The 25,204-nt window shown below is 43.9% G+C and overlaps 1 protein-coding gene across 4 annotated transcripts in view; it reads left to right on the forward strand.

The window, feature by feature from the left end:
• The window catches only part of POMGNT2 (protein O-linked mannose N-acetylglucosaminyltransferase 2 (beta 1,4-)), a 35,038-nt gene extending 11,136 nt beyond the window's left edge, over positions 1–23,902 (forward strand). The window contains exons 2-4 of one of the 4 annotated variants that reach the window (XM_054060649.1): positions 14,059–14,187; positions 15,388–15,575; positions 21,591–23,902. In XM_054060649.1, coding sequence (XP_053916624.1) covers positions 21,683–23,419 — 1,737 coding nt within the window. In that variant the 5' untranslated portion in view covers positions 14,059–14,187; positions 15,388–15,575; positions 21,591–21,682 and the 3' untranslated portion in view covers positions 23,420–23,902. The remainder of the gene's footprint in view (positions 1–14,058; positions 14,188–15,387; positions 15,576–21,590) is intronic. The other 3 variants (XM_054060651.1, XM_054060652.1, XM_054060650.1) reach the window with 3 other exon arrangements.
• Positions 23,903–25,204: the final 1,302 nt, after the last annotated feature.

Here is a 25,204-nt window from a genome sequence, read left to right on the forward strand (position 1 = left end):
CGAGGATGTTTTTTTCTGACTGCTAATGGCAGTATGCAGTGGACAGAGAGGGTCTAGATCTTTTCTGTGCCTGGTTCTTATCCTGGTTTTCCTTTAGCAGAAGCATTCTTTTTGCTTCTGTTTTCTTTCCTCCATTTTAATTCATTTTCGTGCTGCATTTCTTACTCCTTCGAATTTGATGGCTTCTGTGCTTTCTGAGGAAGCAGTGTGTTCTCTACACTGGGCGCTGCCTCCGTACTCCTGGTGGTATGGAGCCATCCATGCACTTCCTGCTGGATTTGAGCTTGTGTTCAAACTGAGAGGCATTGGTTGTGTGTGCAGATGGAAATGTTTGTATTGCATTTTTTCGTGCTGAATTAGATGTCAACCCCCTTGCATCCTCGAGACTCTAAAAGAGAGATGAGGGCTGAGTTTTTCTGGTGCACTGATTTTATAGCATCATTTGTTTTCAGTGATTTACCTCCAACTGGTCCCACAGCATTGCAGCTGGCACTGCAGTTCTCATCCCTGGGGTTTTAAGTGATTTTATTCACTTCATACAGTACAGTGAGGTTTCAGGCTCATGACTGGAGATTCCTTGGTCTATACTGATAAATACAGATCAAAAAGATAATCCCCCAGACAGGTCTTTTTTTTTTTCTGGAGCAGTCTTCGAGGGTTGCACGTTCTTCTGCTGTGCATCCTTTGTCCAAGTGTGTCTTCTTTTTGTTCTCTATTCCATTCCTACTTGTTTCTTTTCTTCCTTCACTTTATTTCAGTTTGCTTTGTTTACATTTGAGAAGAGGCACACCTGAGTTTAAGTATAGTTGGCTCTTTTGACTTAACTTAAAAGTTTTCCTCAGAAATGCTTTGTAATGGAAGGGCTCAATAATTTGCCTTTTCAGCTCTTGAAGCTTTTTCCCTGAGGGCTGAAAAATTTCACTAGCTTTTCCCATCTTGCCTGCAGCTTTCACTGCTATTTGACTGTCTCCCAGACCAAAGCTTGCTTAGTCATATGTACGAGAATCTGTGCAGCATGATTCTTACATCTGAACCAACTGAAATTTCCCTTTTCCATTGTAAAGTATTTTTGCCTTTTCCTTTCAAAACGCACATGCAAGTGTCCTCCTCTCTCCTGGCCTTTGACTCTGCCTTATGAAACTGAAAGAGATGTAGACAGTCATTGACAGCTGGATTCCTCTGCACGGTTGGATCCAGGAGCTCCTTCTTCAGCTGCTAGATGTTTTGAAGATCACACGTGTTAAAAAGGGGCAAGGGGCATTTTGATGTTAAACAAGTATTGATTGGTTCTTGTGTGGAGATGGCATATATGTAGATTGGGATTAAAGATGAGAGGAATAGAAATTCACTTGATAACAGAAGGGATTTTTTTTGTATTTGTGGAAAAGTGTTTTTTTGTACCATCCAGGTTACTTGCTAAAGTTCAGCTGAGGTAATGTAATACTCAATAAAAATGGCTTCATTTTTTTTTGTTGCAAAGATTTCTTTGTATTTGGTGTTAATTTCCTTTCCATTTTTTTACTGGTTTATCTTAATGATTTGATTACACACTTATTTTTGCTCTTGAGAGACAGTGGGTGTGATACAATCTCTGTTTTAAACTGTTATTATGCAATTAACAGGGAAAGATGTCTCTGAAGTCTGATCTTCCTTGCTGCTTTGTTGCAGGAGCAAAGACAAGCTGAATTCTGGGATTTGGGTCCTTGATTGGAAGTCGTTGTTGTGTAAATTTGGCGTAGGCTACTTCAGTTTCAGAGTGCCATCTCTTTTTTCCAGCTTAGAGCTGTGTAGATACTAGGACTATGCTTGTGTGAAGCCAAGGAATAGTCGTGCTTTATGTACCTCTTGTATAACGTGAGATTGCACACAGATCTTTCTTACTCGTCTAGTTATGCTCTCTGATATAGTAATCAGTAGACTGTAGTCAAAGTATATATTCAGTATTGTTTTTAGAAGATTCCTTTATGAAGTCTTGTGGCTCGCACTGAAAAATAAGCTTTTTCTCTCCCTTCTCAGAGCTTCCAGTCTTCAAAACCAGCCTGTTTGGGTTGTTTCTGCTGCATTCTTCTCAAAGCCGCACTCTGAGGTTTTCATTGCTTTTGCAGCTAAAATTTCACCCATTATGTTTTAAGGTCCACTTTTGCATGCTATCTCTGAATAACAACTATTCTTGATGGTTCAGTTCCCTTCAGTGGAATGTGTGAATGTGTTTTATTCTGAGAGTGGTACCCAACTGGGAGTTTAGACACTGGCTTCTTTAAGCACAGAAAGCCACGGGTAGTTTTAAGCTGTCTGTGAAATTTGGACCTCCGATGACCAATAAAACATCTAAGCATAGTCTGTATAAAATAGCTTGACACTTGCAAATGCCTTGAAGGAATTTCAAACCATTTGGTTCTGTCCCTTCTTTTGTTCCAGAAAAAATACTCCTTGGCTTGGGCATAAAGGCTGTGCTACCTCTTCTGAAGATGAACACTTTATATCATCAGTGCCTTCCTGGGTGTGATGAAATTTCTGATTTGCTCCTGGCAAGCAGAAAGTCAAATGTAGTTACTGGGTGACCACAGTCCATTGCATGGGGCAGTCACTGATGAGCCTTTGATGCACAGGAAACGAGTTAGCTGTGCACTAGTTGGTGTTTTAGTTTGCTGTTGGTTTCCCCTCTCCCAGCTGGCCCCCTGTAATGTAGATTGAGTGTGATGTTGATGGTTGGCAAACTGAAATTCCTTGGCACCGGCAAGATTAGTTTCCAGTGTTTACTCCCTGGGCAGATGAATCTTCCACCCATAGCTGTGTGGACAAAAAGCCCTCTCCAGAAAGGTGTGTGACACCAATTTCATGACCTTATTTTTTTTATGCTGACTCACTGTATCATAAGCTCTCTTGTATGAGCCAAAACCAGACTCAGGCCATTCCTGCCGTTGTGAATTTATTTCACTTTTGTGGTGAACAATCCATATTTTCCCTCTTATCTTTCAAAATGGATGGGAGGAGTGGAAGAAGGGAAGAGCAGGAGTGGTGGAAAATGAAAAGGTGCACAAAGATTAATTTGCTGTGTAGTTTCCTCCTTTAGAAGGAGGGAGAGGCACACCTGGGAAAATAGCTTATCAGACTTCTAAGCACACAGATGAAATACGGTCCTTTCTAACAGACACTGGTGTCGCACTGAGGCAGTCACTTACTCAGCACTAAAACTATATGACCAGATTCATTTAGAGGAGACATGAGGTGGTTTCCTGTGGGTGTGCATTTTTACTGCCTTTAGCTAAGTTAAGGCCCTTGGTGCATATCACTTTTTAATGATTTGTTCTTAGCCCCGCTCCTTGCTTCTGGCTGTTTGTTCTTTACTACTTAGGTTATTACTCATGTTCATGCAGAGACCTGAGAGTTAATAGAAAATGAAGACTGGTGTTGCTCTCCCCTTCCCTTCTCCTGTAAGGTTATCTGGGACAGCTTCACAAATATTTATACGTGGCTTTGCAGCTTCTTGGCTTCTGACTGTTTAGAGTTGTGTCAAAGGTATAAAACTAAAGCTGGGAGGTCGGCAGTTTATTGAAATGAATTTATTTAAATTTACAAAGCCACTGATTAATAATCTTATAATGCAAGTGTAAACTTAAGGACAATATATAGTCTATATATTCATTCTGATCTTTTATATGAATTTTGTCATAGTCATATGTACATATTATATGCCTATATATATTTAGCTCAGAGGTCACAAAGTTCAAACGTTATTCAAAAATTTCTCTGCACCTTGTTTAATTTATGTCTTTGTCCCATTGGAACACAGAGCTTGTAGGCACTTGCTCGTCTTGTAAACGTTGGATACATTCAAGCAAATTAGAGAAGAGTATTTTAGTATATTTTAGTAATGGTAAAGAAATGGTGGTTATTTTAAATGACTTGGCAAGATGACTGTTTTCTAGGCAATCCTTAGCCTCTGACTTGAGTGCTTTCTCCTTTCAGATACCTGCCCCGTTAATACAGGTGCAGATTTGAGTCTTCATAGTTGTTGGAGGCACTTTTTGTGGCTGTAACTTTGGTCCTTTGGCCTGGGAAGAAGGGTTGGCTACTTCACCAGTCTGTTCCTGACAGCCTCCAGGGCAGATTATTAAGCACATCGTTCTGCCATGAAGAGGTTGGAATTGGATAAGCCAAGGCAGGAAGATTCTGGTCAGGATGATGTACGTCCTCCATCTCAGACCCCTCTACACTTGGGATGGGTCTTGCTGCCTAAGGCTGATACATATGCGTATTTTAGTCTTGTCTTTTCTCCAGGGTCACAAGAACCATGCTCTCTGAGGATGGTGAATGTGGTGATATTTGAGTTTTTACTGTGTCTCATCTTGGGAATTCTCTGCAAGTGAGAGGGTTCAGAGCTTCTCCAACTTTCCCTGTGCTCGAGTCATGCTGCAGGGCTTTCATGTTATCTAGATGGCTGTTGTGGGGAGTAGCTGCAGCAGCAGCAGCAATCCCAGCAGCAGTCTAGAGGTGGGGAGGTACTGCTCAGTGTAGGATGATGCCTGCAGTGTCCTTGATGTCTTGAAATGTTATGCAAAGTAGCTGAAAGACCACTCTCTTCTCAGGTTTGCAAGTACCTGCACACGGATCCAGAGTTGTACATAATGAATGGGGGAGGATGTTTTTAAGTGCAGCTGTTTTAAACAGCAGTTGGTTTATTGAGCTGATGTTGCTCTTCTCTCAGTGACAGTCAGGTTACACTTCAGTTATTTGAAGAGATTCTCATTGCCAAATACTTGACTCAGCATTTCATTCAACAGAGGCGGCAGATCTTGCTAGTGGGAAGGAAGGGAACAGAAATGAGCTGCTGCTGCGGCAGGGTTGGGTAAGGAATCTCCCATCATCAAAGGGCCACCAGGGAACAGCATCTACATCAGGAGGTTTGCAGATGTTCCCCGCCCAACAGATACTTTCTGCTTTTTCATTGAAACTGTCACCCTCTTGGATGTATTAAATGTCGTATTGGCTCTTTATCAGGATGTTGTAAACCCCACAGAGGTGGGGTGAGGAGGAGAGCTGTGGGGAAATGATGCACTGATTTATTGGTGAGGTTTATGAGGCAAAAATTAACCACCTTGGTTTATTACTATTCTAATAAATAGAACAGTAAGTCTTATACAAAAAGAAACTCAAACCAGGCTTGAACCTCTTCCTCTTGCTGCTGTGCCCTTGATAAATATGCCTAGTTCAATAGTCCTTCCATGAATTTTCACACTGCCAAGGGCATGAAGAAGTTCTTCCTAGCTATCAAACTGTAAATTGTTGCGTATGACACCTGGAGGAGTTGGAATGATTTTGTACAAGTAACTTGGTGAATTCATCACAGTTTCCCTACTGCACGCAGTGGCTCACATTGAAGCTGAGAAAGGTGATTCGTATTGCTTTCTTTTCTTCCCCCGTCAGCAGCAGTAGTAGTAGCCCTCCGAGTAACATGTCAAACAGTAACTGCCTGGCCCACAGCCATGTGTTACTACTGCTCTGCTGAGCCCTGTGATGGTACTGTAATCAAATGAGATACAAGGTAAGAATTGTTCTTTTCCACAGGGAAAATCAGGCTAGGGTATTTAAGTAATAATCAAAAAACAATTTTGAGGAAGTGTTTAAGTTGGCCAGCAGGCGTTTTTCAATCCTATAGCCTGTGCTGTTGGTAAATACACTTTTTTTCCCTACTATAATATAAATTATTTTATATGATTCATGAGACCTTATGCTGTGTCCTGAGTTTTCATGTGAATATTGGCACTCCCGAGATCTGCTGCCAACCCAGAACGCGGCTATTATGTGCTTCCTTAGCATCAGTCTAAGTGGTTACACTAGAGGCCAGGTGTATCCAGTAGTCATAGAATAGTTTGGGTTGGAATGGACCTTTAGAGGTCATCTAGTCCAACCACCCCTGCAGTAAGCAGGGACATCTTCAACTGGATCAGGTTGCTCAGAGCCCCATGCAACCTGACCTTGAATGTTTTAGGGTTGGGGCATCTACCACCTCTCTCGGCAACCTGTTCCAGTGTTTCACCACGCTCAGCATAAAAAATTTTTTTCATTATACTTAGTATGAATCTACACTCTTTTCGTTTAACATCATTATCTTGCATACTGTGGCAACAGGCCTTGGTAAAAAGTTTGTCCTCATCTTTCTTACAAACTCACTTTAGGTCCTGAAAGGCTGCAATAAGGTCTGCCAAGAGCATTCTCTTCTTTAGTCTGAACAACCCCAACTCTCTCAGCCTTTCCTCATAACAGAGGTGTTCCATCTCTCTGATCATTTTTGTGATCCTTGTCTGTACCTGCTCTTACAGGTGCATGTCTTTCCTGTGCTGAGGGCTCCAGAGCTGAACACAGTCCTCCAGGTGGGGCCTCACCAGAGTAGGGTAGAGGAGCAGAATCACCTCCCTCAACCTGCTGGCCATGCTTCTTTTGGTGTAGCCCAGGGTACAGTTGGCTTTCTGGGCTGCAAGCACATGCTGTTGGCTCATGTCCAGCTTTTCATCCACCAGTACACCCAAGTCCTCCACAGAGCTGCTTTCTATCCTTTCATCCCTCAGCCTCTGTTGATACTGAGAGTTGCTGTGACTGAGGTGCAGGACCTTGCACTTGGCCTTGTTGAACCTCATGAGGTGCATATCGACACACTTGTCCGCCCCCCTCTGGATGGCATCCCATGCACCAGGTGTGTCAACCCCACCACCTGGCTTGGTGTGGTCTGCAAATTTGCTGAGTGCACTCAATCATAGAATCATAGAATCACCAGGTTGGAAGGGACCCACTGGGTCACTGAGTCCGACCATTCCTAACAATCCCTAAACCGTGCCCCTCAGCACCTCGTCCACCCATCCATTAAACATCTCCAGGGAAGGAGACTCAACCACCTGCCTGGGCAGCCTGTTCCAGTGCCCAGTGACCCTTTCCATGAAAAATTTTTTCCTGATGTGCAGCCTGAACTTCCCCTGGTGGAGCTTGAGGCCATTCCCCCTTGTCCTGTCCCTTGTCACTTGGGAGAAGAGGCCAGCTCCCTCCTCTCCACAGCCTCCTTCCAGGTAGTTGTAGAGAGCAGTAAGGTCAGCCTCCCTCAGCCTCCTCTTCTCCAGGCTAAACAACCCCAGCTCTCACAGCCACTCCTCATAAGACTTGTTCTCCAGCCCCCTCACCCACTTTGTTGCTCTTCTCTTGACACGTTCCAGAGCCTCAACATCCTTCTTGTGGTGAGGGGCCCAGAACTGAACACCAATACTCAAAGTGCGATCTCACCAGTGCCAAGTACAGAGGGAGAATCCTGCTGTCTGCATCACTGATGAAGTTATTAAACAGCACCGGTCCTAGTACAGACCCCCGAGGGACACTGCTTGTCATCAGTCTCCATTTGGACGTAGAGCTGTTGACTGCTACCCTCTGGAATCCAATCAATTCCTGATCCACCAAACAGTCTATCCATCAAATCCATACCTCTCCAGTTTAGAAACAAGGACATTGTGGGGGCATCATGTCAAAGGTCTTACAAATAGTCCAGATAGATGACATCTGTAGCTCTTGCCTTGTCCACTGATGTAGACACTCCATCATAGAGGGTCACTAGGCAGGGCAGGCAGGACTTGCTCTTGCAGAAGCCATGCTGGCTGTCTTGAATCACCTCTCTGTCCTCTGTGTGCTGTAGCATAGCTTCTAGGAGGATCTGTTCCCCAGTCTTCCTAGACACAGAGGTGAGACTGACAGGTCGGTAGTTCCCAGGATCCTTCGTTCTACCGTTTTTTAAAAATGGGTGCTGTTTTCCTTTTTCCAGTCACCAGAGTTATCATGGAGAGTGGCTTGGCAACTACATCAGCCAATCAGGCTCTGGGGTGTCATATATACTATATGCATGTATATTGTATGCATAATACCGTGTTCCTATCAGTTGTTCTTATTACACTGCTATCACATGTGTGGGGTTGCGTTATATGCTGCCTACATCCCTGTAAGATGCAAAGCTATGGTGTACAGGTGTGGCTGCCGGGGGCATATGAGGTAAAACAATCTATTTGCAATTTTGCAACTCAAAATGGCAGTAAACCCTTTTATTTCCCCTAATTTGATTTAGATTCTCCTTTATCTTGGCTCTGAACTATATTCCTGTCATGCTGCTGTGCTCGGCACCTCCGGGCATTTGTCAGAGGCTGGCTAATTGAAGCACGCTCCAGCTTGGATCGAAACTGCTGTTTTGATCAAGATTGTAGATGCTGCTGCTGCCTCCTTGTGGAGTTCCTTCCATGCAGTACTAGGACTTTGTAGGTTTTGGCTCTCCAAGACTTTTGGGAAAGCACAAAGTGGAAGTTTAGGGCAAAGGTAACTGCAGGGAACATTCCTGGAGTGATGATGTCAGTTCTGGAGTAACTGCAGTCCACTTGCAAATGGGTCCGCAACCCAGTGAAAGCAGTGAAATGCTTGGACATGTTAAGCCCTGTTCTTCGGCTACTTCTGTGCATTTGTTAGCTGTTCACCCCTGCAGTTCACCAAAGTGCTTGATGGTTCCATTGTCAACCCAAAATGCAAGTTTTGTATTTCTGTTATTTATCTCCTTTTGCATACCTTGGCACCCCTATGATGTTCATGTTCAAGAATGTTTTTCCTTCCAACAGCCATATTTTGCTGTGGTATTAGCATCTCAATTCTCTAAGATGTCAGTGAGACTTGCTGGTTGTTTCCTGCCAATAGACAGGAAAAAAGGACTCTTCCCTCCATCCTTCTTCAGGACAAATCCATGCTGACAGTGCCTCAGACTTCAGGCTGAGTTGTGGCTGCAGGAGCCTCCCAGGCATGCAGGAAGGGCCCACAGCCTTCTGCATAGCAAGTGTGGATGAGGATAGAAGATGGGGAAGGTGTGCTGAGAGCAGAGCATGTCAGACTTTTGGTTGCTCAGCCAGCAGCTCTTCCAGAGCAACGGTGACAGGGCTGGTCACTTAATCCTCCCTGTCCTTTATCATGTTTAAACTGCCACCTGTAATCTTGGAGGCCCTGGCTCCTGTCTACGGCTCTGAAGCCCTTGGAGATGAACCTTGGGGTACACAAGAGCATTTGTTGGCGTGTGTTTCGCAGGAAGCTGCTACTGTATTTGTGGATGCTGGTGTGGTGTGTCCTACCTAGATCCCTTCGATAGTTTCAGTCTTTTCATTTGTAAAACGTATTTCTTTTCATGACATTGTGATGATAAAGGCCTAATATTGAAGTGTCGTCTGAGAGAGGGCAGGTGATACTGCTGCCTCGGCAAAAATAGTTAACAGGGAGTGAGTGGGCTGTGGGAAGCACCATAGTGAGAGCCTGAGCCATAAGCAATGCCCAGGTCTTGTTTTATCCTTGGTTTCTCATGTCAGTCTAGGTGAACATCATTTAGTTACCAAGCTGCTTGTATGAGCATGAATTATATCTGCTTCCTTTAGAGACACATTGGTACTAATTACAGTTGCATGTACAACAGCCAGCGTGGCTGTACGAGAGGGAGTTGGTTTATCTGTGCCACCTTGCTGGCCTCTCATTACTGATGACAAAATGGGAACCTGAGAGAGCAAAAGTGACAGCTAGCTTGGGTCAGAACAGGTACCAAAGCCATCTCCTGCCTTGGGAACTACGAGGTGACTCTCCCATGCCATTGATATGAACGCACGTTGCATCCAGCTGCAGAAGCAGGCCAGAAAGTCCCTGCAGCGCGCTAGAGCAGTTCCTAATGCGGATGGAGGGAATGTTAGAGTGAATAGTTTAGCATATGACAGATTCGGAAAGCTAGTGTGCTTTTCCAGAACAAGCACATATTTTATATGTATGAAATATGCAGGTATCTGTGGAGGAGAATAAATATCTGTGAATTTGTCGAGTTGATGTAGAGACATATGACCTAACTATGTGTGTGTATAAGATGTATTTGATCATGTTTACACCTTTATAAACCTAATACTTATGTAAAACTTGTGCCCTACATCTATTAAGCCTGGGAATACATCGTGCTTGAAGCAATTGAGCAAAGTGGGGTTTGACCATTGAGACGCTCTTCAAAAAGTATCTTTTTCCCTGGCCAAGTATATTCTTGCTTAGGAATTTTCAGCATTTTGCTGAAGTCCTGGTCCTTTTGACACCACTTTCAATGTTAGCTTCTGCATAGTCGTGATGCCATTCTCTGTGTATGGGGTCCTGATGTTGGTGTCCAGAAACCCAATGCTTCCTTTGTCTCCTTTTATATTTATCAATACAAGGACTTTTTTTTGTCAGTTCAGGCATTAAGCTCTTTTGTGCCCTTGAACTGAGATGCCATTTGGTTGAAAAGCACTGCAGGAAGAACAATTTCTTAATAGAATGTACTTCTGGGACTATATATTATATAAATAATAAATGCTGTGACTCGGACTGACACAGGCACTCCTGCAACATATACATGCAAAGCAAAGATTCAGTAAATAATTATTTACCTGCTCTTTGTCAGTCCTGAACCAGGAGGGTTCTATTCGAGTTTCTTTGCTAGTTTGATGAGTCTTGTTTGTGCTGCACTGCTTTTTAGGAGTTCAAAACATGATAACTGTTTTTATTTTGTGGCACCGGTTTTTGAGGCTGCAACTTTATGAGGGGTATTAAGTATCTATCAACTCTTCATTCTGAGCCAAGACAACCTATTCACATCTCACAAACTTGCAGTAGGCTGATGATGCTGGTAATTTGAGAAGAGCCTGGGGCTGCCACACCTAGTGCCTTATGGTGCAATAGTAAGGTTTTTTATTTCAGAGTTGTTGGATTTATTTATGTTTTTCCCCTATTTTATGATGTAGTTTTGTTCAGTTACTTTGCGGTGTGGCAGATTGACCACAGGACCCTCTTCAAGACTTGGATTAAACTGTGAACTCCAGGTGATGTGATAAATTGTACCTGTGAAATCTATGCGTATACCTCATCCCAGGGATAGAGAAGCAGCTTATTCATAAACAGAAGACCAGTATGTAAATGTTTGTACTTTCTTGTCCACTAAAATCTAAGCTATCATGATTAAGATAAGGAGCCCAGTGTGGTATCTCTGGGTTATCAGGAGTCCCACTCACAAAGTCCCTAACTGGAGCTGAACGTCTGTGGAAAGGCTTCTATTAGCATCAGTAGAAGCTAGATCATACAGTGGAGCTTTCAGAAACGTGGAAAACACAGAGTCAACATGTTTTTTCTCAAGAGAAGTCATCTACAAATCTAACTCCTCAACTTTCAAAACTCAGAGGAAAACCATCTGACTTGTTCTGTGGGAGACAGCCCCTTTGCTTACAGAGGGCGATAAGATGAGCTAAAAAGAGAAGGGTAAGTCTGGATATCCTCAATCCTGACAGAGGATGGGCTGGGGTCAGCCTGCTGAAGAGGGGATCTCTTCTATTTGCCCTTTCTTTAATTTGTTCCCCTCAAGCAGCTATGACTGACCAGTGTCCCTTTGAGATCCTCTCGGGGTAGGCACAGGCTCATGCTGTAGTTCGAAGTCTGTCTTGAATTGGTAAGACAAGGTAGCACAGGCCTGGAAGGAAGGGTGCTGAGGTGAATGGCACCTTGTCCCATCTCTCCTGGTGGTTTTTAATGTTTCCAGGTGTGCCAGAACCATTTTGCTTGTTCTGTACGAACAAGGCAGAGGTATAAAAGTGGCACTCCAGAGCAGGAGATGAGAAAATGTCTGTTTTACTTCTGTGATGCCCTAGTTTAGTAGATACAACAGTTGTGTTTATTCGTTATGTTGGCAGGCTCATTTTTGAAGGTCTAGCTTTGTCAATAAACTTTTGTCAATTTTGCAGAATGCTATTTGGGTTTATTCTTTGTTTCTTTCAGCTTATTTTTCTTCTGTATTTGGCTTTTAAGTGGCAGTCAGAAACCCAAGGTTATAAATTCTGTGATATTACTGTTTCTAAGCAAGTGTGATGCTGAATGACACCCCCATTTTTCAGCTCTGACAGTGGGTGTATTCAAGCTAGCGTCTTGGGTCCTGTCTGGGACAAGTCATGATCTTCCTGGGGCTGCTTTGTGCCTCCCAGTTCTGCCAGATCTCTGCCTTGGGACTACTCTGTTTTCATCTTATATCAGAGGAGGCACTGCCTCTGCCGCAGCAGGCAGGCAAAGCTGAATGGGGAACGTGCTTGTTTTGAGGCAGGAGTGCAGTGCCCTGAGAGGGAGAAGGAGATACCCAAACGCTGTCCTAGATTGCAGTGGTCTTCCCCAGCAGCAAGCCCTGGCTTCAGTAGGGTCAGGGTACTTGGTGGTGAATGAAACTCATCACCAGTAATAATTTGAAATGCTGGTGATCCTCACCCCAAAATTTGCAGGTTGTCGCAGTACTTGGTGTTGTGCTCTGTGACTGTGATTAGAAATGTATGCTTCAGTTACCACAGATTAGTTTATCTGGGCTGCTTTGCCATCTTGCTTAGTAGCAGATTTGTCAGGGTTAGGATCCCACAGTAAGCAGGGGGTGTTCCTGGACAGAACAATTCCAGAGCTGGTCAACAGTAACCTGCCCAGTCAGAGTGACTCCATAGTGCAGTGAACCACTGCAAACAGTGTAAATCCATTTATCCCATCCCTTGGATCACTTCCGTCGTGATTTGGGGATGGGAAGATGTTGAAGATGCTGGCTTGTCTGTGATGCGGAAGGTGATGGAGATGCTGGCTTGTCTGTGATGCAGAAGATGTTGGAGATGCTGGCTTGTCTGTGATGTGTGTTTATATTGAGAGTTTAGGTAACATGTTAACCCTTGTAGCTGCCAGACTCTCCTAGCTTAGAGTTTTGACTACACCATATCTTACCTAATTGTATTTTCAGCGCAGAGCCATTTGAGCTTCTTCACTTTGTCATTGAGGATAATTTTTGTCATGAGCAAAAACGTAGGGATGCTTTTCTCTTCTTCATTATGTAAAATGGGTTGCTGGTCATCTGAGAGTATTTGTATAGATGTGTGTATACATGGGTGTTAAAGGACTTTTCCTCTTTTTCATCATTCTTATTTCACCTGTTAGGTCTCACTTAAAGGGAAAAAGCCTCCCAGATAATCAACAAGATATGTCCTGCAAATACACAGACAACATGTTTGCAGTGAGCCTCCCATGTTTCCTTGTGATCTGTCTGCAAATATGTCCCTACAGGGATGGGGTACCACTTCAAATAATTGTGTTCCGATGTGTGACTTCCTGCCACCTTTTAGCGAGTGCCATGGGCAGAACTGCTCTTCCGATTCCACAGGTAGATCCAGTTGCAGGGTTAGGACTTGAAATGTTGCCAGTCAGTACTGCCTAGTTTACTGTCTTCAAGAAGCTGTTCAGTTCCCACAGGTTCAAGGTCTGCTGAGATGATTGGTGTAAGACAATTTCAATTCCATGACCTTCAGCTTGTATGCAGTAAGAGACTCCCTTATAAGCTCCTGGCTCGTTTTTGTGCCTTTGTATTTAGAAACTACTTGTTTCCACCATAAAAGATAACTTTATTTTGAAAATATGGTTCCCTGGATGTCTGAAGGAGGGCACTCACAGCCTTGTTCAATACTAAGCCATTTGCTGACCATCACAGCTAGGAAATTGCTTCCCTGGTGCTGAGGGAATTGCTAGAAAGCACGCCAAATGGCTTTCTCATCTTCTAGCAAGGGGCATTTTTTTTTTCCTTTCTCTCCTATTGTTTTGTTCTTTTGTGTGAAGTATTTGGACTGGTAGGGTTATTAATAATACCTAAAAGCAGGATTTCTCAAATGCACTCCCTCCCCCCCGCCCTCCAACCAGTTTGCTGTCTGTCTCCCAAGACATGCTCAGCTTTGTGAAACAACACGATGGTGTTTGTTTCGGTGTGGCCGCCCTTTGGGGATTTGCAGGAATACTGCAGCAAATCATCCTGCATGCAAGGCTGACCTCTGGGAGGCTAACAAATTGAGGTGAGCCAGCTGGAGCGATAGGACACTGCTGACGGACAGAGCATGCTCAGACCTGGGGGAGAAAAGGTAGTTCAGTCTGCAGATGGTGCATGGGTTACTGTGCTGAGAGCTGTTAGATACATTTTTTTTTTCTTTCTCTTTATAGTGGTGGGGAAAGAAGAGGACTGGAAAGGGTTTGTTCCTCTGCAAAGCATAGCTTGAAGGTGTCTTCTGTTTTCTTTCTCCTGTGAAAGAGAGGCACTGGATAGCATTTCCTTTTATTTAGCAATACCAGGTATGCATGCATGTGCTGAAACACTAATCTACCAGTGATAGTTCTTCCACGATTGAAAAGGTTGCAGATGCTCTCTGAATTCCTGGGTTTCTTTGCTGGGTGTTATTGTAACTGTGCTCTGTTTGCTGTGCTGATCACATACGGCTCTGAATTCAGTTTTGTTGGCACTCCTGGCTGCAGCGTACTTCAGGGTGGGGGCTTAGCATGTTTTTTGATGCCGTCTCCTTGCTCCCTCTCGGAACTTCACTCTCCTCTGTGGCTGTGCATGTGTGGGAAGGAGGTCAGTAGTTCATTTGTAATCCTAGGTCTTTGTAGTCTCTCTTTGTTTGACTGATGGTTTGCTTTATCATTTTTAAACAAAAGTCTCCTGGGGAAAACATCTTTGATCTGAACGAGATTCTGTAGGTTTACAGAGATGTATTTCTTGCTGGACAGATGCTGCTTTGGGATTACTTTTTCTTCACCCTCCCATAAAACATGCTTTAATGTAGAGCTTGTGGTAACCAAGGAGGAATTTTTCACTGTTCTTATTGGCTGCACAGTGCTCCTAACAATTTTGGCTCCTGCTTAGAATTTGCTAGCACACAGGAGCGGTCTCGGGAACTGTGCTGACGGGAAGCAGGGGGAGCTCAGGCTGTGAATGCTTCTGAGTACCAGTCCCGGTATCCAAATAACACAAGTACTCTTCCTAATGGAGAAGAAAGAAAGGATAGATAAAATACAGAGAATAACAAGTGGCAGATAAAGCCCAAAGGCATAGTTGGGGTGGCTGAAGCTCATCTTGTTCAGTACTTAGGGATTTTGCATCATATTCTTCTAAATTCACTTTTGCAGCATTAGCAAATTTCCCCTTCAGCCACCTCCACTCCATCTTTGCTTTAAGTAGACCACTGACGTGAGAGAAACCTGCTGCACTCTGATACGTTTTTGTTTCTGACAGAGGTATCTTGCCTACAGCCTGACGGCCTGAGACCACGCAAAAGGTGTGAATTTTCTGGAGGTCGGGATTAGTTTTTGTTTAGGGAAAGGATTTCATACTCCATTTCATTCTGGAGGGAGGAGAGATCTTGGAAATGTGAACCTTAAAAGCCCAAGAAGTAATTCTTCTTAGTTTCATACTTTTAGCTTGGTTTTGTGGTTTGCTTATATGCACTGACTGCTTAGTGCTGGATTTTATTTTTTTAACATGTTCTTTTCTAGATCAAGACAGTAGTATCAAGAAATATTAAATCAATGGCTGCTAGTCAACATGAAGATCAGGTTGGATCTCTTCCTGTCCCATCTCTTACAGACTATGTAACTAAATGGAAGAAATCTTAGGTTTTCTATCCATAAGCACATCTGGAAGGTGTCCAGTAGCCACCAATATTCTTCTGTTTATATTGAAGGTATGTTTGCAGTAGGGACCATTGCACAGAGCCTCTGTCTCCTTGATTGCAGTCTTGTTTAGAAAGATTTACAGTTTTGCTTTCTGTTGCCAACTTATGCTCAACGGAAGCATAAGAAAGCATAAAAAGCAAAGATAAACCTAATTTTGATCATAACTGTCTATAGGTACCTAAAGTTTTGGTGAGACAGTTGTTTTATAAAAAAATTGTTACATTTTCATTTTATTTTTTTCTGAATAAAGTTCTATATTTTAAATTCCTCTTGAGGCTGCAAAATTAAGCTATTCTTATTTTTCATATCTCTTTTTTTGTATCAGGCTTTGTTAATTATATTGGTAGTTTTAACCTGCTCCCTTTGAGGATCTGTGCTTTTCCTGTTTCAAAAGTCAGCTCTTCTACACTTGGCTGCTTTTCACAAAGAAAATGTTCCAGTATATCAATCATTCAGTGTACCATCCTTTCTTTAATGTGATATGTACTGTGAAAGATACATGTATCTCATTAAACAAATACAGTGAATAAGATGATAACAGCCTTTTGGTCTGTGGGGGTTGACTTGCTTGTAGTTCTGTGGGAATCTGTGACAGAGATGAGAATAAAAGCCTGTTCCTGGCTGCCGAATTCTAACTCCCCCTCCTTCCAATCGGGAAAGTTGCCTTCTAGCAACTTCTGCTTTGAGCATGAATGAAGTAGGTATTTAAAACAGCATGCATTACTTATACTGCATACTTAGCTAAGCCTCTTGCATCAGGAATGGGAGAAAGAACAGAAGAGATGTTTGCAGGGGGGTGTCAAATGCCTTATTTGTATGCTTTGCTTTTCCAGTGCTGGTCCTGGAAAGCCAGCCTAGCAATACATGGGATCCAGGAGTATGGAGTGCTAGTGGGGAAAATGTCCTGAAAGAGAGACTATCTGCTCCCGCCTCTCCCACTGTTCTGCTATAAGAAGAGGAAGGGTCAGTGTTCTCTGCCCGTTTCCCACCCATGAGGCTCTGCCCTGACTCCTTCCCCATCCTGTGGTAGGAGCAGCCCAGTTATGCCACATCTCTTGCTCTCTTATCAAGCTCTTATTTGTTCCTCTGTGAATCTTCGTAGTATATATTTGTGTCTTGTTTGGTTGGTAGGTTTTTAGTATGTGCACTTTGTAGCCTTTCTCCCAATTTCTTACCTAGATTGTAATTAAAATGAATAAGAGGTTTAAAACCTTGTCCGTCATATCAGTAGCTTTAAAGTAGTGCTTCATCCTACCCTAGTTCATAATTAAAAATGAACAATAGAACTCATCTCTTAAATGAATCCAAACGCTCCTTTATGCCAACTACCTATTAGTAGAAATTAATCTCTCCTATCCCACCCACTCTGATCTCCTCTACGTATTAACAAGACAGGGAGAACATGCTTCCTGTTGCTTTCCTGCTTCCTGAAGGTGTTTATAAAATCAGATCACCAGCAGCTAAAAGGGAGAAGGCACTAGAGTGTCCAGACTTCCAGAAGAGTACTATGGACCTGCAAGATGCTTGAGGTCTCTGCCAGAGGTGCCTGCTGTACAGACCAGATGCTCCTGAAGGCTTTACCTGCTCACCAGTAGTCAGTGCTAGTTAGAGAGCAGTAGCTGGGCCGGAAGGATGTAGCTGTGACCCTTTTGCAAAGTAAGCGGGGGTGGGGGAAGAGAATGGGATAAGCTCTTCATGCCTGTGATCTCTTTTGGAAAGAGAGTGAAGATGAGCTGGCCAAAAATAGAGTCCTTCCCACATCCATTGTGGCTGAGCTGCAAGCTCTGTGTGTTTGTTGAGCTCCCCATCTCTGACCATGCAGTGCTGTAAGTCAGCTGCCCTGGCAGCATCGATGCCAGGGAAATCTGCCACTTCTGTCTCCTCTCGCTCCCGCTCCTCCCCTAAAGCCTGCTTCTATCAGGAGTCCTCAAGGGCACATCCCATCACCTCCCATGGGGCATCATTGTGTCCCTCTGCCAGCTTGCCAGCAAGAAGCTCTGTGCTGCTTTAACGTGGACGTCTCTTCTGGTTAGGCTCCCGTGTATCAGCTGTCGTGTCTTCTGTTGCTGAGGGATGGTGCTAGCATTTCAAAGCAGAGGGTGAAGAAAATGTCAGTCCATGCCATTTTCTTGGTAACTGGGATGTATTGCTCACACAGAACAAAGCTGTGGTTATCTCAGTGCCACTGGAAAGCAAGAGGGTGGCTGAGTGAGTGATAGCCTGTAGGTAGCTGAGGGTGTGAACGGCCTAGATGCTGACCTGTATGTAGAAAGAAGCAGCAGAGAGGACTATGCTCTTATGGAAAGTAGCAGCATGTCTGGCCTGCCGCTCCTGCAAGTGATATCCAGTTCTTCAGATGTTCTCCGGTGACACTGTGGAGGGGAGTGGCAGCTCTAGACCAGTTTTGGGAGGGAAATTTAGTTACGGAAGTCTATCATTGTGAAGCGGCTCTCTTCGTGTGGAAAACTAAATGCTTTCACCTGTTTCAGAGTTACCTGCTGCCTTCTGGAAAAGTTTCCTATGCCAGGACTGCTGCTGCTGACAGCACTTAACGACCAAACTCAGCTTGGGGGCACTGAGGAGCCAGGGGACCTAGGGAGTGACTGCTTGTCTTTACCCACTTGGTGCAGCCTCTCCTGGGTCTGTAAAAGCAAACAGCAGGACAGTTTGCTGTTATTTATCTTCTGTCACTCCCTGAAGTACCAAAGATTTTAATTCTCTAAGGTCTGTGTTCACTGAAAGTGTCAGATTAAAATAAAGGCCGATAATAAAATGTGGGAAAAGAGGCAAGGAATTAAGACTGTTCTTTTCATGCTTGTAAAACTTTCAGTTCTGACTGTGACACCTTTTCCCGTCCATGTCCCCTGCTTTCCATCAAGAGCAGCTTTCAACCTTGCAGCGTGAACCAGGATTTACAGATTGGCACTGGGGAACAGGAATGAAGATGGATTCCTTTAGCATTACTAGCTTTTAACATTCATTCCTGACACTGGTTGGCTAAAGCACATATGCTCGCTTCAGGTAAGTGCAGGGGAGTGAAAGAGCTGCAGTGAGGGAAGAGATAGAGGCGGGCCTTGCAGGTGATTTTTATTAAAAAGTTGAATTGTTCATTTGTAGCCATTTAATAGGTATTGCTCTAGCGGAGTCTGAAATGAAAATGCTAACCTCTGAACACTGGCTGCATCCATCAGGCTGCATCTATGAAGTGCCTCTTATGCCCTTCCCTTAGGTCTGGAGAGGAAAGAACAAATCAGTCAGGGGTGAACATTAGAGTAGGCTGTTTCCAAGAAAGCCCGTTTGGCTCGAGGGGTTTTGTAATGGTTAGTGGAGCTTTCCACCACTGAGCTGCCTGTGTGATGCAGGTGGTGTCGGTGATGTTTTTATGGACTGCTGGCCTCTGATACCTTTGAAACCTCCACACATACATGCTCTCCGCACTGTACTGGAATAGTAAAGAGGTTGTGTGGTTTTCCTCTCTCTGGCAATTCTTGCAGCTTGAAGTGGTAGTTGCTTTGGTCTTCTGACCTGCAGTGGTTAACTTTCACAATACGTGCAGACTGGCCTTCATTTGAAGTGTGTGCATGTGGCAGAGGACTTAATTGTTAAAGATCTCCTTCAGGTATTGATTAGCAGGCTTTGCGTGTGGCTGTTTGGGCTTGGTCCTTTCCTTGGTGATGTGGTGAGTTGGATGATACTGTTATCTGTGTTTCAAAGATAGTGAGAAGTAAAATGAAGCTTTGGAAATCTGCTACCAACAAAATAACTTTGGATCTGTCCCCATCAAAAAAATATTTTCCTGAAAACTGGTGATGTACCTATGTCCCCAGTAGATTTCCATTCAGAGTTGCCCATGGGACAGCCATGGATGACAGTTACAAAGCCATCAGGAGCAGTAGTCATCCTCTGTTATGGAGAAGGAAAGATTGAGAGGTGATGTGACAGCCATCGGTTGTCTGTGCAAGACATCTGTGGCACTCAGGACAAGACCAGGTTTAGATTGCTGTGCTGGAAATGAAGGCTGAGTGTTAGGAAAGAACTTATTGTGGTGCTTCATGCCTTTATTGCTAGAGACTGGCTGAAGAGATGAATAAGTATTAGGAATGAGATAGATAAGCATTTTTGAGGAGTAGTTTATGGAGAGCTTATCCTGCCCTTGTAATTAGATGACCACTCTGGGTCCATTCCCATTTCCTTTTTCTGTGGCTGAAATGAAAATGCCCTATCTTTTTAATTTGCTGCATGCTTTTAGGGAGTTGCTAAATGAGGCAGTTTTTCAGACCACTTGCCAAAGGAGGTGGACTTCATTTCTTTTCCATTTGAGTAGCTAGAGCTGCTCTGAAATTGAAATGAATTTGTTGCTCAGATCCCCAGAGACCACCTCTTGAATCTGTGTGGCTAACAGCTAGCACTGGTGTTATTCAGTCTCTGACATAGCTTTGGATCTTCCTAAGACAGAGATCTGCAGGCTGCTGGGATCTCACAAGCTGCAGGGATCCCTTCTGGCTTCAATGAATTCCATGAATGATTCTTCATTAAATTTCAAGTTGCATGAGCCAGACTGCAGGATCTGGGTTTTAGGCTGCAAACTTTCTTTCCAAAAGAACTCCCTTGGCAGTAGAAACCGTGTCTGCATTGATCTTAAATATTCCTTGCTGTCTTCTTCCACTCGAGCACGTAAGAACAAGCATATCTGGGTTAAAATGCTAAGGCATTGTTCCTTGGGATGTCAGAGCATGTGCTTGAGATGTTGCTTGTTTTCCCTCCCTCCAAGCTTGCATCAAAGGGGGTTTAAATTGCCGCCTTTAAAAAGTGCAGTTAGAAACAGTCTCATCAGGTGTGTACCAATCAGAAATTTCCCTTCCTACAGTTCCCAGTGAGTCATGGGAGCAATTATTTACAGCTTGACTAGCAGTGAACCTTGATGGATAATGAAGATCGGAGCCCATAAATACTGTAGGTGAATCAATATCTCAATTGAAGTTTGCAATTGAAAATACAGTCAATTCTCTGATGTAAGCGAGTTGTGTTTCTACATAGAAGGGGAAAAAAAGTGAAAGGACCACTCCCATAACAGAAAATGGAACAGGGAGGCCTTGGAGCAGCACAGAAGAGATTCCCAGGTTGAGATGGGAAAACGCCAACACTGGAAACACTTTAGATGTTTCATCTGCCCATTTGTGTAAGGATTGGCTGTACTGGTGCAAATCAGACTCTCATTAAATTAAGGTTTGATTGTTTTAATGAAACGTCAGTTCCTTTCATAAAGAGCAGAGATCTTCTTCTCTCCCAGGCCAGTATTTCTTTTGGAAGACTATGGCAGCTCCTAGCCTTTGATCCCAGATTGCAGTCAAAGAAATGACTTGGGAGTCAACCACGGGGCAGTCCATAGACTTGCAAGTTCTTCCCCTCTCCTCCAATAACATTAAATTGAATGTTGTGTTCACCAGTTCACATTTCATATTGGAATGGAATGTAGCAAAATCTATACTTGGCAATACTCCTTGTATTATTATCTGCACAGGAAAGGTGAGAGGTAGAGTTGGGTACTTGCAGGCATGCAAAAGGCCTATGGCAGGTCAAGAGAAGGAGCTGGGTCTTCCAAGCCCTGTGTGAGTGGCCCGGTGATTGCAGTGCTGTCTTTCCTCTTCCTGTTGGACTGGTCTGCAAAAAGCAGAGCGAGCCAAAGTCCCAGGGAACATACCATTTTTTCTGACAAAGCTTCATAGAGCTCATCCTCAAACTCATCTCTACCCTTCTGGAAAAGAAAATGAGGGAGGAAGCCTTCCTGTAGAGCAGCTCCCAGTTCTGTTTGCCTTTTTTTTTTTTTTTTTTTTTTTTTTCCCAGTTTTGGGTAGTGCTTTGGCACACTTTTTCTTCTTTTCCCTCATTCCTGGTGGGAAAAAATGCTGGAAAAAAAAAAAAAAAAAAGCCTAAACTCTCTGGAATAGTCCATCAAATGCCATTTATGGTGGAACTGTAAACTTGATGTTTAAATGGTTCCTTTCTTGGTTTATCTTCCACAGATCTTTGCCCTCACCATGTCAAGGAGTGTTAATGATGTGTCCCCTCTCCATTGCATTCCCTGCCTGTCGTCTTGCTAGGACCTAACTACAGAATGAGCATAGCAGCTGTGTTTAATGCCCTGCTCGTGTCTATCCTCGCTGCTGTGCTGTGGAAGTACATCAAACTGCGAGAGCATGCCTTCATGGTTGAAGAGGAGTTGGCCCTCACGCGTCAGTCTCAGGAACTCTCTCAGGCTCAGATTGACTACCATGCAGCTCTGCAGACACTGGTGGAGGACGGTACCAGGATGGTGTGCACTGGCAGGATGCACACTGACCGCATCTGCCGCTTTGAGTCCCTCTGCTACTCTACTGAGGCTGAGGAATTTGTCTACTTTCACAGCAACTCCTCGGTCATGCTGCCTAACCTTGGCTCCCGGAGGTTCCAACCAGCCCTGCTTGACCTCTCTTCGGTGGAAGATCACAACACTCAGTACTTCAACTTTGTGGAGCTGCCAGCTGCTGCACTGAAATTTATGCCAAAGCCAGTCTTTGTGCCTGATGTGGCGCTGATCGCTAACAGGTTCAACCCAGACAACCTGATGCATGTCTTTCATGATGACCTCCTCCCTATTTATTATACCATGCAGCAGTTCTCTGATTTAGATCTGGAGGCGCGGCTCTTCTTCATGGAAGGGTGGAGTGAAGGTGTTCATTTTGACCTCTACAAGTTACTGAGTAACAAGCAGCCTCTCCTCCGGGAGCAGCTTAAAACCCTGGGCAAGCTCCTCTGCTTTACAAAATCATATGTGGGACTGTCCAAAATCACCACCTGGTACCAGTATGGATTTGTCCAGCCACAAGGGCCGAAGGCTAACATCTTGGTTTCTGGTAACGAGATCAGGCAGTTCACCAAATTCATGATGCAGAAGCTGAACGTCAGCTTGGAGGAAGGCTCCAGTGAGGAGTACATCATAGTGTTCAGCCGAACAATCAACAGACTTATCCTAAATGAGGCAGAACTAATCCTGGCTCTCGCTCAGGAGTTTCAGATGAAAACCATTACCGTCTCTCTGGAGGAGCATTCATTTTCTGACATTGTCCGGTTGATCAGCAATGCGTCCATGCTGGTCAGCATGCATGGAGCCCAATTAGTCATGTCTCTCTTCCTGCCAAGAGGTGCCACAGTGGTGGAGCTCTTTCCTTATGCTATCAACCCTGAACACTATACTCCTTACAAAACCCTGGCAACCCTTCCTGGCATGGACCTGCAATACATCACCTGGCAGAACACCAACAGGGAAGACACCGTTACTTACCCAGACAGACCCTGGGATCAGGGTGGGATTGCTCATCTGGACAAAGCTGAGCAAGAGCGCATCATTAAGAGCACAGAGGTGCCACGGCACCTCTGCTGCCGAAACCCTGAGTGGCTGTTCCGTGCCTACCAGGACACAAAGGTGAACATCCCTTCTCTCATCCATGTGATCAGACAGACTGTGAAGTCTAAGCCTGGATCCAAGAAGCACAAGTGGTCTGGTAGCCTCTACCCTGGCAAAGTGAGGGATGCCAAGTGTCAAGCCTCTGTCCAGGGCACAACTGAAGCTAAACTTGCTGTTTCCTGGCAGATCCCCTGGAACCTGAAGTATCTCAAGGTCAGAGAAGTGAAATACGAAGTGTGGATACAAGAGCAAGGTGAAAACACTTACATGCCTTATATATTGTCCCATCAGAATCACACCTTCTCAGAAAACATTAAGCCCTTCACAATATACCTGGTATGGATACGCTGCATCTTCAACAAAAGTCTCCTGGGACCTTTTGCAGATGTGCTTTTGTGTAGTACATAACCTGTCGTGCTACCTGTACAGCTCTGCCCTGCTTTCCACTCCATCTGTGGTTTAAAACTTCTTGTCTTGTAGTTTGTAGAGGACTGAAGAGAACTAGTACCAGTGCCTAAGTGTCCATTTTATTGCACTCCACGTGTGTTCTTTAAATGTATTTATTTCCAGTGAGTGTTTTTTAAAAAGAAACCTCTGTGATTCTTCAGAGTAACTTCCAGAGGTTAAATTACATGCTGAACACATGTAATTGAAAACAGAATGGAAGTGAATTGTGTGTACCTTGGTCGTGATTTAAATTCGTTTCTATTGTGTGGTGAGTATTTAAGCACAGTGCTAAGCCACAGTCAGTTCCATGGCTAGGTGGGCAATTCTCATCAGCTTTTTCATTGTAAGTTACTTTTTTATATAACTCTGACTGTAACTTTGAGTTCAAGATTCGGTATGAAAGCCTTCATTAAACTGCTGTAAACCTCCTCCATATTTTTTTTCCTTTTTATTATCTGTCAAAATGGTTATTGTGATAGATCTATCTATTGCTGTGATAAAACGTGTACATGGGTTGCTTTTATTCTTCATATTTTGGCTGAAAAGAATGAGACTGCAATGTCAGCTTTATGTTTAAAATCAGATTTTACTGCACCTTGATAGCAAAAGGCCAGCATAGCAGATGGGAGATAGGAGGGATGGAGAGGATAAAGTAATTTACTGTGTTTTAAGATCTGTTTTCATTTTGTGAGTTACATACAGGTCTGTGAGAAAGGATGAGGATGGTTTGGAAAAGCTGATGGGAGAGAGATTGAGCTTAGATCAGTCTCCACAAAGAAAATCCTTCTTTTCTGGTGTTTGACCGGAATAATCTGTTGATAACACCTGCTAACAGGTATGTGCTTTGCTAAATAAAGGGCAGATGGGAAAGCAAAGGGAAGCTTTCTGGGCACAGGTTTTCCGGGATGTTGATGGGAGGAAGCAAAGCCAGGAAGGGGACAGGTAGGTGAGTGCCGTGGCACTCAACTGGACGGAGCACATGGCAGGGGTCAGGCTGGTGATACTCGTACCTCGGTTGCTCTGGTCAGGTGAGTAGTTTAATGTAGACTCAGATTTGTCTTCTCTGAGATTGGAATCTGGCTCCATTGCTGGAGTAACGCAGTGCCTGCTTAGGACCGGATCCTGCACATTTCCCCTTTCGAGTGGAAACCCTGAAAGATGCTGTCTTTGAAAAACAGGTCTGTGTCAAAATACAGGCCCTGGAGAAGAGAGGTAAAAAGGGGCAGGAGCATAGGAGCATAAGATGTTTCAACTGATAGAAATCAGCATCCTCCGTAGTTTATAACCAGTGTTAAAACAATAGGAAAAGTGCTTTCTTCTCTCCCTCACTAGTACCCACAGTCCTCCTGAGGTCTGGATGAATGTTTGAACAGTAGCGTAAGTGGTTTGCCTTCTGAATGATGGGCTGACAGACGAGCATCTCAAGGCAGGATAATAATGTGAGTTCTAGAGAAAAGGGAAGAAAAACATTGCTGTACAAATCAGACAAGAAACAAGAGGGCTGAAAAATGAGTGAAACACCATGGTACAACTTAGCCCCTTCAGGCAAGTGCTACTTCTATATATTCATTTTCTTTATGTCTTGCTTTGTTTTCAAACGTGTATGACTTAAAGGGAGAAAAAAAAATCAACAATCCTAAAGTTTCTGCTTGCATTGCCACTGTAGCCTTGTCAACTAATATTTTTTGTCTTGCTATTTTAAAGGGGCACAGAACAATTCCTGCTGTTGGTTTCTTACAACAAAAT

Source organism: Cuculus canorus, chromosome 2 (genome assembly GCF_017976375.1).
Source record: "Cuculus canorus isolate bCucCan1 chromosome 2, bCucCan1.pri, whole genome shotgun sequence".
NCBI classification, from domain to species: Eukaryota; Metazoa; Chordata; class Aves; order Cuculiformes; family Cuculidae; genus Cuculus; species Cuculus canorus.